The sequence below is a fragment of the Pleurodeles waltl genome, chromosome 1_1 (genome assembly GCF_031143425.1).
Source record: "Pleurodeles waltl isolate 20211129_DDA chromosome 1_1, aPleWal1.hap1.20221129, whole genome shotgun sequence".
Classification (NCBI taxonomy): Eukaryota; Metazoa; Chordata; class Amphibia; order Caudata; family Salamandridae; genus Pleurodeles; species Pleurodeles waltl.
This window is the reverse complement of record NC_090436.1, coordinates 750,190,418-750,204,222: the sequence shown is the minus strand read 5'-3', so window position 1 is coordinate 750,204,222 and position 13,805 is coordinate 750,190,418. Positions and strand designations below refer to the sequence as shown.

General features: G+C 44.4%; 1 protein-coding gene across 1 annotated transcript in view; it reads right to left on the bottom strand.

Moving 5' to 3' along the window:
- The window catches only part of LOC138287259 (hippocampus abundant transcript-like protein 1), a 312,041-nt gene that overhangs the window by 229,693 nt on the left and 68,543 nt on the right, over positions 1-13,805 (bottom strand). The window contains exon 2 of the mRNA XM_069227623.1: positions 9,652-9,747. Within this exon, the coding sequence (XP_069083724.1) occupies positions 9,652-9,747 (96 nt within the window). The remainder of the gene's footprint in view (positions 1-9,651; positions 9,748-13,805) is intronic.

Here is a 13,805-nt window from a genome sequence, read left to right as displayed (position 1 = left end):
GTTTTACCAAATTGTTATTTTAAGTCCAATGACTAAATGTTTCCATGGTCCAACTCATGTGATGTCATGGTGTCCACAATTACAAGAAATGCTAGTTTAGTCCTTATTTTAGAACTGCAGCTAAAGATGTTTGCCAAGGTTGTGTTACTTGTCAACAAATGAATATAGGCAAAAAGACTGCTGTGACTTAAAGTCATATTGGTCAGTCTGACGGTCTGTCAACTGCATTTCAAATTATGTTAAAATGCTTATGTGTTATATTCTGGGCATTTGTTGCCTTTTCTCTATGGAGGCATGTCCTAGTAAGTGATGCGATCCACTGACCTTAGCCAAGTGCGTGTGGAGGGATTTGATCCCTAGATTCGGTCTGACAACTTCTTTAGAATCGGATGAGAGAATGGACATTAAGAGTGAGCAAATGAAAATTCTGTGCTCAGCACTGAAAGCTGATCAGACATTTCACTGCTGTTATCGAACAGAAGCATCCGGATTTGTTGAAAGTGTCAATGGTACTCTCAAATCAAAGATTTCTCAAATATTCAACCCAACATCCCTGAAATGGATAGGCACTTTGCCTTTAGCTCTAATGAGTATAAGAAATACCTCTAATAAAGTGACAGACCTCTCCCCTCCAGAAATCCTTAGGGGGAGAATAATGAGAGTTCCTGGTTTTTCTTCTGTTGCACTTGTATTGTACTACTGATAGGGTTTGCCTGATGTGGTATACAATACCCCTCAACAGGGGAAGTCGAACACACCATCATCAAGTGAGGAGCCATGCTATGACGTGATATCAGGAGACTAGATGAAGTCATGGAGAAGCATGTGAGGAAAAGCAGTCTAGATATAAGGTGGCATGGATCCCACCAAATCATCCTTGAGACAACTATTGCTGTGAAAGGGCCAGGCTTGCCACAGTGGATCTACTCACATTAAGAGTGAAAACTGCAGATGACATGGTGACATCAATCTCTAATCCACTGTAACAAACTAGAGTTTACTACTTGGAAGGGAAAGTGAGGGAGGAGAAAATCAAGGAGCAGACACACAGTGCACAAACAACAGCAAACAGAGCAATGTCAGTCAGCAAGAATGCAGACAAACGCTTTAGTTGCAAAAATCCCCAGAGACGATCAAGCTGTCCCAATCGAATACTGCCTAGATCAACTGGCAAGTGAAGATGAAGTTGATAAGCAGGTCTGAAGATGAGAGATGGTTTTGCTTGATAGTATGAGTGGGCTGTAAAAAGTCACAAAAGAAAGTTGCAAAGTCAAAGAGGCTGAAGAAGAGGCAGAGCAAGAAACATAACATTCAGTGTTAGATTCAAGTGACAGAGTCAGAAGAAAAACAAGAATACGAGTACCAAGCAAAAAGTATTTGCCACTTGGCTAGATCTAACTCGCTAAGATTGTGCCAGTTCATTTTTGAAGAACCACTGTGAACTTGTGAAAGGAAGCTGGAGAAATGAATGCTGACAGATTTTTGATGGAGAACTGAACACTGATTTTTTGGGTTTTGAAATTTTTCATTCTTTACTTTGCCTTATTAAGCCTGTAAGAGATGGTAAGTTTTCTTGAGCAGAGTGTCTGATATTTTGTAAATTTTTTTAGTTTAGATTCTATGTCAGGACCTGAGGCAAAGATTAGGCATTATCACTTTATTACACAGCATCCTTCACAATAACAGAAAAAACTTCCTTACCCAGAAACCTCAGGAAGGAATAGGAGAGACCAACCAATCAGTAATCAGAGTCAATAACAAAGTCAATCCTTGATGTTTATGCCCCCCCTTTCTTCGCTGTTCTGCAGCCACGACAGTTAAGTGCTCTCCCTGCTCTGCATGTACGCACACAGTATTGAACACAGTGTGTCTAATTAGTGGCAATAATAATCCCCCTTTTTTTTTCTCTTTCTTTCAGGAGCTCACGGTATCATAAGTCACAGTTCCTCACGCGGCCCGCTTCTTAATTCTGGGGCCATAAGAGTGGTTTCTGCTTGTAGCCACTAGAGGCTGCTCTATCAATCACAGAAACGCTACTCTCGCTCTGCGGTGGTTGCACACCAAATTCCCACTATTCCAAAGGCATTCTGATCGCTAACGTCACAGAGCCAAAGCTTTTGCCCCAAAGACAGCCTGCAAAAGGTCTGTAAAGAAGGGTCTTCTCTCCCTTCTATAATTAAAGTGCTTTGCGGTGACCGTAACGTCTGTTGAGGTAGGTTAGTGCTGGGTTCTTAACCACAGGGGAAGATGTACATTTTGTTCTAAAGGTACCACAGGGACACCGGCCCAGGCTGCTACCCCTCAAGCGAATTCAGGGTGTTGTTCCCACCTTTGACTCTCACTACCTGCTATGTCTCCCCGCGCCACATTGGTCATCATGCAGGCAGTAAATAGCGCCTATGTGGAGAAAGAATCCTTCTCATTTCTCCTGCTGGACAACGAATTCTGTGAGGCCATGGATGCCTCAATCCAGCATGCACTCTGCTCAACTCTAGTGCCTCTTAATCAGTTGGCGCAAGCATACTATGAGCCCCTCGGGCCTCAGGGGAACACCTGCCCCAGCGCTTGGCTCCTAAGCGACCCTTTCAGCAGGTGGTGGACAAATAAGCTTTTAATACCTCTAACCCACAGTCTGCGGATGCAGACCCCTCTCCATTTACCTCTGGAGACTCTTGACCCATCAGGGGATGACAAGGACTCACAAGCTGAGTCAGATGTTGAGCCAGGCACCTTCTGGTGGTGGCAATTATTGGAGGAGGTCAAGATGTCTGGGCCTGCTCACGGGGCGGTCGTGTCTGGATAAACAACTCAATGTCATGGGATCTCTGTACAAGATTTTTGATAAGGCAGAAGATGTGAAGCAGTCAGTGTCCTCATTATCTCCGGAGGTCCTGTCCAGTTGGGCATAGCGTGCAGTAGTCTTTCTGGGCAGTGCAAACTGCGCTCTATCAGAAGAAGGGCGCTGCTTGTTCCTAATCAAAGTCGACCTCATGTTATGCAACATGATGACACCTGAGGCAGAGCCCAAATGCTCAGGGTGGTCTGTTTGGCATGCCTGTTATTAAACAGCTGAGCAGGTTCGTCATCATCTTTTATTCACTAGACAAGGTGCAGACCTTTATAAAAAGATTTTCTCCACTAAGGTTTTCAGGGTGCGGACATGGCAGGGGGTGCTCGTCCAGCTGCTTCCTTACCAATGCTCCCCTGAGAGGCCAAGGCTCCCGCTCGGGACAGAATTAAGAGCAAGCCAAATATAGAGGCTTCTATCCTTCCAGGAGCTTCTAGCGTAACTGTGGTGCTAGAAAAGGTGGGGGAGGTGCCCATGGATCTACCCAAGGTGAGGACTCTCCTTTCTTCCCAACTAAGAGTGGGATGACATTTGGCTCTGTTCCTCAACAACTGAAAGGTCTTGAGGGATGATGCTTGGGTACTGCAGACAGTTCAAGGGTTGCAGATAGATTTCATGGGGTCTCCAGTGCAGGCTTCCTAACCTCTGTATTCTTCCCAAGAAGATTCAGCACTCAGAAACCAAGAAATCAAGGAATTGTTACGCACAGGGGCAATTGTTTCTACAGTTTTACAGGCAAACAAGTTCTTGAACAATACAGCCAAACAAGTTCTTGAACAATCTGTTCCTAGTAGGGAAATGGGACAGCGGCCAGCACCCAATCACAAGTCTCCGGGAGTTCAATGAGTGGTTGGTCTACCGGCATTTCCAGATGGAGGTCTTCCACCTGTTGTGCGACCTCCTACACCAGGGGACTGGTTGGTGAGATTGGACCTCAAGGACGTGTACCGGTCAGTCCCCATCTTTCCTCCACATTGCCGATTTCAGTAATTCATGTGGTGCCATCGAGTATTTGAGATCCAGACTCTATCATTAGGCCTGTCTTCTGCACCGTGGTGTTTTACCAAAGTACTCAAACCAGTGGTGGAACGCTTTCGCAGCTGAGGCTTGCGGATGATCATTTATCTAGACGATATTCTCTTGATGCACCAGATTCCCTGGACGCTGGCAACACAACTCCAGACAGCGGAAGACCTTTTGGAGCGACTGGGCTTTGTGATAAACTAAAAGAAATCTTTGACGAATACCAGAAATGTCATTTTTGCTGGGATCTACAGAGATTCCAAGGAGTCTCCCCTGGCCTGCCATCCAAAATGATGGTGAAGATCCGACACAAACTCAGGAAAACTCCTTCAGGTCAATTCACGTTCCTTCTGCAGTTGGCCAGTCTATTGAGCCTACTGGTGTTGTCCATCCAGGTAATCTTTCTGGGCCCCCTTCATTGGCTGAAAGTGCTCAACTTGCACCGAAGCTTGAAGCACTAAGAGTTGGTAACGGTTGTCAGAGGACGCTCTGGAAGAGATGAGATGGTGGCAGTCCCATATAAAATCGCGGAACGGAAGAGCGATCTTCAGTTCCAGTCCAGACATCGTAATACAGTACGATGCCAGCAAGACAGGCTGGGGGCCCTGATGTGGAAGTGTTTCCAAAGGCAGAAAGTGGTCTTCCGAAGAACAGAGTATGCACATCAACTGCATGGAGTTACTAGCAGAGTCGTTTGTAGTCTGCTGATGGACAAAGAAGGAAAGTTGTTTTGTGGTGCTAATGAAGGACACCATTTTGCAGTCCGCTATACCAACCACCTGGGGGGGTCCTACAGCCAAGATTCCAGCAGAACTGGCAAATAAGATCTGGCAGTATTGCCTGGATCAGATTTCAATGAGAGCGGAATATCCCCTGGGAACCTCCAACGAGCTGGCCGATTGGCACTCCAGGCACCTCTGAGATCTCTGCGCATAAAAGCTGCATCTGGGGGATTTTCGGTTGGATAACAAATTTTGGGACGGTTCTCCGCAGACTTGTTTGCCTCCTGGATGGATCATGGGGTGGACAATTTCTTCAGATGGAGGCTGCACCCGCAGGACATGGGGCAGAGGCCTTACTCCAGGACTGGAGTCTGGAGAAGGGGTATGCCTTCCCTTGGTTTATCATGCTCATGAGACTGTCAACACACATTCAGAGGTAGAAGGCGGATTTGGTGGTGATCATGCCCTTCTGGATGGCTCAAGTATGGTTTCCAGTGATTACTGAACTTCCTTGGGATTCTCCAATCCATCTACCCACATTCCTGATCTTCTTCTAGACGATCTTGGGAATCCCCACCATATAATCCTGGAATGGTCGCTCAGCTGAAGGAAAAGAAGTGTGATTATAAAGTACCTATTAATGAATTCAACAGGATTACGTATGCTATCTTGCTGAATGCGTATTTGGCAATAATAAATGTCTTAAATTATTACGTTTGCATGAACATGCCTGTTTCTGTTTCAGAGGGATGACCTACAATCAACTGCTGTTCCTAAATGCGTTGTCCTGCTGCATATCAACATTTGTTCTTCGTAATCAAGGTTACCTTGAAATTAACAATGCAGATGTAGACCTTCTATTAAAAAAACTAACGAACGAATTTAGGTTCTATTGTAGAAAATGTAAGGGTAATTACACCTGTAAGCGCTACTAAATGAATGAAAAGAGCAAAGTGTGTGTGAGCTGAGTGATGTTAAATTGAACTCTATCCGTCAAAATTAGTAGAACTTTGGATAAGGTGAGATGGAATGTGTTGCAGATTCAGGGTGAAGAAAGATTCAAATGTTCAAAGAAACATCCTAGACTTAGAACTGAGCAAGAATGAAAAGGAGTTGGGTATATGAATAGTGAGAAACCTGATAGTTTGACCCATATAAACAGTTGGCGAGAGTGAATGTAGTAATAACTGTGTAGTCGAGGGTGAATTTTTAAAGGAAGAAGAACGTATATGTAGAGGTAATTATTATGTTTGCAGTAAAATGGCTTATTTTTACCTACTACAAAAGTGGATAGGGAGTTGCTATTTTGCTTTTGTATTTCCTGAAGTGTACCATGTGAATGGAATAAGTGGTTATGGGCTCAAAAGAGTGAAACTTGTTTTTGGCATGTGCTTATGGGTATTTTAGGCTGTGGTGATTCCTCCTTTTGGTATTGCTTTGAATAATCTGAAGATTTAAAAGTTGTCGACTTTGGCTGATCAAATTTAAACTAATATTGCAGGTAAACCGTTGGAAATGGCCCTTTCTGCAGGGCTATCCCCAAACTTTTTGCCTTCTTCCTCTTATTTATTTTGGTCTGTTTTTGCTGGTTTATTGTCTCTGCGCACCTTACCACTGCTAATCCATGCTAAAGTGCAAGTGCTCCCTACAGAAATTGTACTGTTGATTAGTTTATCCATGATTGGCATATTTGATTTACTGGTAAGTCCCTAGTAAAGTGCACTAGAGGTGCTCAGGGCCTGTAAATCAAAAGCTACTAGTGGGCCTGCAGCACTGGTTGTGCCACCCACATTAGTAGCCCTGTAAACATGACTCAGACCTGCCATTGCAGAGTCTGTGTGTGCAATTTTAAACTGCCAATTCCACTTTCAAGTGTACCCACTTGCCAGGCCTCAATCTTCCCTTTTACTACATGTAAGGCACCCCTACGTAAGGCCCTAGGTAGCCCCAGGGGCAGGGTACAGTGCATGTTTAAGGTAGGACATATATTAGTGTGATTTATATGCCCTAACAGTGAAATACTGCCAAATTTGGTTTTCACTGTGCAAGGCCTATCTCATAGGTTAACATGGGGGCTGCCTTTAAATATCCTTATAGCGCAGATTCTCTTTGAGAGCATATAAAAATTTGGAGTTTAGGGTCTCTGAGCTCACAATTTAAAAATACATCTTTTAGTGAAGTTGGTTTTTAGTTTGAAAATGCCACTTCTAGAAAGTAGGCATTGTCTTGCTTAATCCATTCTGTGACTCTGCCTGTTTGTGGATTCCCCGTCTGGGTGAGTTTGACAGTTGGGTTATTCACACCTCTCCTCTAGACAGTGGCACAAAGGGAGCTGGGGTGTAGCCTGCATATCTTGATTAGCCATCTGTGCTGGAGGGGAGGAGTGGTCACTCACGCCTGAAAGGACTGTGCCTGAGTGTCTGGGGCCTGGCCTGGACAAGGAAGGATCTTGCAAACACTTGAGACTTTGCTTTGAAGTTTGCCAACTTCAAAGGCAGAACTTGATATAAGAAGAAGACCCAAAACCCCAGACTTCAAGAAACTTTATGGAATCAAGAGGAACCTCTGCCCGGGAAAAGAGCTGAAGGAGGAGTACTGTCCCTTTGCTGTGTTGCTGGACTGGCATGCAGTTGCAGCTTCTGCCTGAAAAGAGTGCAAAGGGTGAACTTTGCTGTGTCTCCTGCTTGAGAATATTCTCCAAGGGCTTGGAGTAGAGCTTGTCTCCTGTTGGAAGTCCCAGGGACACCAAAGACTTCAGTTTCCTTGACCTGCAGCACTGGGAACTGTGTGTTTTGTGCTGCTCAATGGGAGAAACCAACGCAACGCCGGCAACGACGCCGCTGACCTGCACCGTGACCTGCTGAGGCCACACGGAGTCGCATTGCCCCGCTTCGCACTGCGACCTTGGTCTCACCGACGCCATCATCGGACGACTTCACCGAGCCGCTGCTCGCACCGACCTGTGTGCCCCGCACTCTGGCATCTCCTGCTCACACCGCAGCCTGGGCATCCCTGACGCCGCCACTCCTGCTGACACCGGCGCCGCTGCCCACACCATGGCCTGTGGACACTGCTCATGAGGTACACGAAGCACCGTCCCATCCAGCACTCCAGCCCCGGTCCACCGAAGCCAGCACCATCGACGCCTGTGTCTTCACCAAGCATCCTGCGGGCAGCGTGGCCTGTGGAAACCGCTCGAGAGGGTCACAAATCACCATCCTGCACCGCTAGCTTGGGTCTACCGACAACAGCGCTTCTACAACCACAATGCGCTATCTGCACCGTGACCTACAGACACCGCACGTCGCACCGCCCCGCTTCACACCGCAGCCCTGGTCTCACCAACACCGCTGGACGCCGTCACCAAGCAGCTGCCTGCAGCGCGACCTGTGGGCACCGCACATCGTATTGTCCCACTTCGCACCGCAGCCCCGACCCCCATCCACGCCAGCACACCTGACTTCGTCAGCCTAGAGTTCAATCTGCAACGCGTGTGACCTCAAGGGCCCAACGACTCCTGCACCGACTCTGAAACCGACACCGCGACGTCAGTGACGCCGCTCTCCGGAGTTCACCGCAAGGATCACAACGCCCTGCAAATCCAAGGTACTGTTTGAGGGTCTCCCCAACACCATAGCTGGCCGGCAACGCCGCAGCCTGCCTGAACTGTTGGTTGTGTTGATCACGATGCCGTGATAGCCCCAGGTGGAGCTATCGACTTCAAGGAACTGTATTTTTGAGTAAATCTTGCAGAATTCATATTTTTATTACTGTATGTTGGATTTTTATCGTATTTGGTCTTGTTTTATACAGATAATATTGGCTATTTTTCTAAAACTGGTGTGGTGTCAGTTTGTAGTGTTTTCACTTATTACCGAGTGTTATATGCAAATGCTTTACACATTGCTTCTGAGATAAACCGGACTGCTTGTGCCAAGCTACCAAGGGGGTGAGCAGGGGTTATCTGAGCGGGTATCTCCCTTATCCTGATTAGAGTGAGGGTCCCTATTTGGACAGGGCGCAAACCAACTGCCAACTAGAGACCCCATTTCTAACAGGAACTAAACAAGATTAACAAAGAAATAATTGCTTTGCACATTATGATCTTGTAAAACAGATTGCCGTTGGATATTCTTCTTGAAAAAGAAGGCAGTGTGTTGAAATTGAGGCAATGGTGTGCGTTTGTTCTTGAAAATAGTGGGCTTATTAATTAATGCATTAATATTATTACTAATGTTGCGCATGAGGCTAAAGTTCTTGAAGAGATTGGTGCATGGGAAATGGTTGATTCATGGTTTAGTGTGATTTGAGATGGAATTTCAAAGGTTAGAAAATGGTTTGATGATTTTGGTGATAGTTTCTTAAAGAGTGTATTAACACCACTAACTATAATCATATTGTTGATAATAGGTTTAATAATTAAGTTCTTAACAGCAACCTTTTTGTGCAGAAAGATTTAATTGAAGGAATGACAACTAGTAAGAAAAATAAAAGGAGAGAATGCAAGATTGAAGACATCAAGTTCAGTTTCTGAGATTAAAGAATTCAAAACGGAAAAGGCAACCTGTAGTTTATAAAATGGTTTTGTAATGTGGTTTTGTGATGATGATTGTCATCAGAGGCAGGAGATGTGGAAGTAGTCCCCAACTAAAATTGCACTTTAATTCTACAGAAATGCAAATACAATGTTTTCACTGTGTTTAAAACATCAGATTATGCTTTCCTAAATAGGCCTAGTCTTGTTTTCAAAACTTTAAAATGCGTGGGAGGTGTGGTGTCTAAGGTAGCCTTTTCCTGCAAGTGCGGATAAGCCTCGAATGTAATCATTATTATGATAATTGTACGAAATTCAGTCTTGCTTCCACTGTAACAATTTATAAATATGTTATTTTCGGTTCATGTTGTTCCTGGAGAAGAGGTATTTACAAATGTAAACAACTGAAGACACATCCTCTCGCCGGACCAAGGTATTTACATTTTTTAATGTACTTTTGATTTCTGGTGTGAAAGGCTTCAGAAAATGGGGCTAATGAGAAGGAAATAAGCAAAACCACTTACTGTGAGCATGGGTGTTGTCAGGAGGCCCCAGGCAAAGAACTCCAGGAAGATGACAACTACTGCATGATACACGCTTGGCCGTCCAATTCCTTGCGGCTAAGGAGAGAGTAAGAATAAATGGAGGTAAAAATTAAAAAAGTGAAAATGACTGTTTTTTGCACCACACCCAATGGATCATGTCAATAGTATAATGTTTCTGGGACTAAAAGTATATAGTTTTTGGGTGTCTAGGACAACCATTATTAATGCAGTACCTACAAACAATTTCGTTAAAATAGCTGCTAAAAATAAGTCCAAATTAGAAATAATTCATCCAGTTTTCTAGAAGTAAGTGTAATACCAAGTGTATGAGTCACAGACAAACCCTTCGGAAATAAATACTACAAATATTCCCCTGTAAACACTGAAGAACTTTGAAATTGGCCACTTAGGACTAATTTCATGCACTCTCCCTTAATACAACACAATCTATGCTTCCCTGCTTTATAGATCGTTAGTGGGTTTATGGCGCAAGAGAGGGAAACAACTGGCCTATTTCAATCGTTTTCAGAGTTTACACTGTAAATTGAACACAATGGGCCTGATTACAACTTTGGAGGAGGTGTTAATCTGTCCCAAAGGTGACGGTAAAGTGACGGATTTACCACCAGCCGTATTACGAGTCCTTTATATCCTGTGGAACTCGTAATACGGCTGGTGGTATATCCGTCACATTTGGGACGAATTAACACCGCCTCCAAAGTTGTAATCAGGCCCAATATCTTTTGAAGTAGGTCCCGCCCATAAATTTCTGGTTGCTGTGGTATGCTTTGTAATCATCTTTAAAATGCATTTTCTTGTATTTTTTTCTTGACATCATTGATTTATTCTTAAATTCTTTAACAATTATTTTGGTTTGACCATCAGCTTTGGAAATATTTGAGAACCACTTCTCGACTATTTAAAATTCACAAGCTTTGGTTCATATATCTGGGCTCATGGATTATCAAATCTGTTGCTTCATCTTGTCGTCTACCCCAAGGTTGAGGTGTGGCTGCTTTCCTCCTCAATCAGTCCCTGGAAATATTTTCGAAGAACGAGATTGACAAGAACGACCAGGTTCTTCAACCATACAATATGTGTCGTAAAACTTGTACTAAGTACAAGAAACTGTTTACTAACCTGATCCAGATGGTAACATACAATGGGTATGTTGTTTATTGTTAGACAATCACAAGAAGACTCATGTGTTTCCTTGACTTCCAGTTGTCTGTGTTTGAAAGCCTCACTGCTGCCATAGAAGCAGCAGCCTCCACTTCATATGTTCTGGAGGATGTGGCAAGGCTGCAGGAGTGACACTTTGCTGATTGCATTCCTAAAACACCCAAAAAGGATTGTCTAAGTTGTCGCTGTAAAGTGTGCTAGAAGCATGGAAGCAGCAGGACAGTTGTTATTGCTGTCCCCGGTGCCCATCTCAGCCAGGTCTCTGTTTCCCTACTTGCTTTACACTGTATCATACTAAAGCAAAATTCTGGGAAATCGACTGAGGAGGAGCTGCCATTGGGTAAAACTTTCAGTGGCTGTGCATGCATACCGAACGTCCATGGGCCACTACTTCATTAGGGAAGCAGCCACAGAATTTTACTTCATCTACTTCAGAAAATCATGGACTTCTTTATGGATTGGTGGACCCCTTTATCCGCCGTCATATCATGGTAGGTGTTCTGTTTGATTAACGTGCATTATAGTCCCCATACTGCACAAGGCAGTGGACAGAACATGGGCCATATTGCCACGGAGTATCCTGTGTGGCAAAATGTTAAAGGCATGACTGAATTTTGAAGTGCTTGTTAGGCAACTTATGTATGCTAAACAAGGACCACCCTGATTGCCAACGAGAACCAGAGTGTCAAAAGTCAAACAAATACCCTGTGGGACATATTCACCAAAATTTGTACTTGTTTGAAAGTGTGCCAACTCAATTTGTAGCTTCACCTTCAAAGCAAAATTAGAAGTGTTGGTGAATGAGTCCTACAGTATATTTGGTTGGCTTTCTACTTTAGAGACCTTAGGTAGTATTCACCACCATGTCTGCCTTAGTTTCAAAGGTAGCTATGCTCGCTCAGTTCGTCGAAAAGACCTCGAACAGCATACTCGGACACCCCCAACTTGCCTCCACAAACTGGAAGGAGTTAGATTTAGCAGAGTAATTATGCTGATGGCGCGTTAAAGGCATGATTTCTTGAGCTTCAAGCAGCTAATGGCGGAAGGCAGTAGTATAGGTTCATTTAGCAATTATACAGGATTAGTCAGGACTCTGATGAGGACAGAGACATGAACTGGTAAGAAAAGTATATGGTAGGTGTGCTTTCTCAGGGATATTGCGCAAGTATAAAACAGACAGTAAAGGTAGTACAGATGCACATCATTTACACCTATGGATTCATACCCACTGGTGTCATGATGGCACTGAAGGACAATAACATGTATGGGTCATGTATGGGTCAGTGTCTGACCTTCTTGCCATGTTCGACCTCGGTCAGAATTTAGTAGATGTCCAAGTTGCTATATCATAAGTGCATTACAATCACAGCACTGCACATAACAGTGGCTAGGACGTTCTAACAGACTACCCCGAGTGCCAAACACTACCCTTCGTCATACCTTATGATGTTCTCTTTAGCGAACTTCACGAAAATTCCCCAACATGTCTGCCCTAGTTTTAAAGTTAGATATGCTCGCTCAGTTCGAGGCATATACCTCACAATGCATGCTCTGAAATCACCAACTTGCATCCACAAACTAGAAGGAGTTAGATTTAGCATAGTGAGGGCGCTAAAGGTGCATGAAAAACATGCCTCCCTGAGCCTCAATGTGGATGTCATGGGAGCCATTAGTAAAGGTCCCTTACGCATGCTTTCGGTAATGTTCAGGAAGTAGGAGTCGGTTACCTGACAGGTGGCAAAATGTAGTCAAACTTATTCTTTCCTTTGGCATGTGAATGTGATAGGCCTTGTATGGCACCGGTAAGTTGATGTGAGTGCAGTGATTGGTTGGATTTGGCCCATGTCCGCCGGTACGAAACTGTTGTGCATGAATGGGGTGTGAATGGACCATAAAGCGGTTGGTGCCATGAAGTGGCTTTATGGCTCACCTTCAGAGGCTTGCTTTCAATATCCAGATACTTTGATAAGACTTTCATGCTTTAAAACCATAATTTCTAGAGGTCCTAAAACCAACCAGTGGGAATAGTGGATTAAACTTCAACATATTAGTATCAGGGGAGTCCAAGGGTGAAGGACTTGCGTGGCTCTCACCAGTTTTTCTTCACCCAGAATACCCTTGAAATCTCAACCTTTGCTTAAAAACACATTTTCCTTGCATTCCCATGAGGGAAAGTCCTGCAATCTGCAAGCAGCTACAAATTTCCTACCACCCAGCGTTCCCCTAAGTCTGCAGAGAAAAATATGGCCTCACTTGTGTGGGTGGGTAGGTGACCATGACAGGGAAGGGCCCAAAACGTATTGTGGAGACATCAAAATCACCTATCACAAAACAGCTTGGTTTTGTAAGACAGCCACCTGTGTCTTTGGGCCTGGGCTCTGTGGCCATATAGGGAAACGTACCAAACACAGAAATTTCTGAAAAGTAGACACGCAGGGCAGTCCATGGAGGTGTGGCGTGTGGGGATTCCACTAAATTTTCTTATCCAGAATACCCTACAAAGGTGAAAGGTTAATTAAAAAAAACAATGTTTACTTGCTTTTCTGTCATGTAAATAGGAATGTGCAGGGAGCCACATAATTCCTACCACCCAGTGTTTCCCCACTTGTCCTGATAAAACACAACCCCACTTGTGTGCCTATGCCTAGTGCCCGCGTCATGAGTGGATCACTCCAGGACCAACAGTAGCCCTCATGCAAGGACCACCATCGATCCTGGTGTGATCCACTCCTATCACGGGCACTAGGCCAGACACACCAGTGGGGAAGTACTTTTCTCAGGACAAGTTGGGGAACACTAGGTGGTAAGATGTTTGTGGATCCATGCATATTCCTGTAGTTTATTTAGGAAAAATAGTGTTGTTATTAAATGTTTCCCCTTTGCAGGGTATTCTGGGTAAAATAACTTTGGGGAATCCACACAAGCCACACCTCCTTGCCAAAATCCACAGC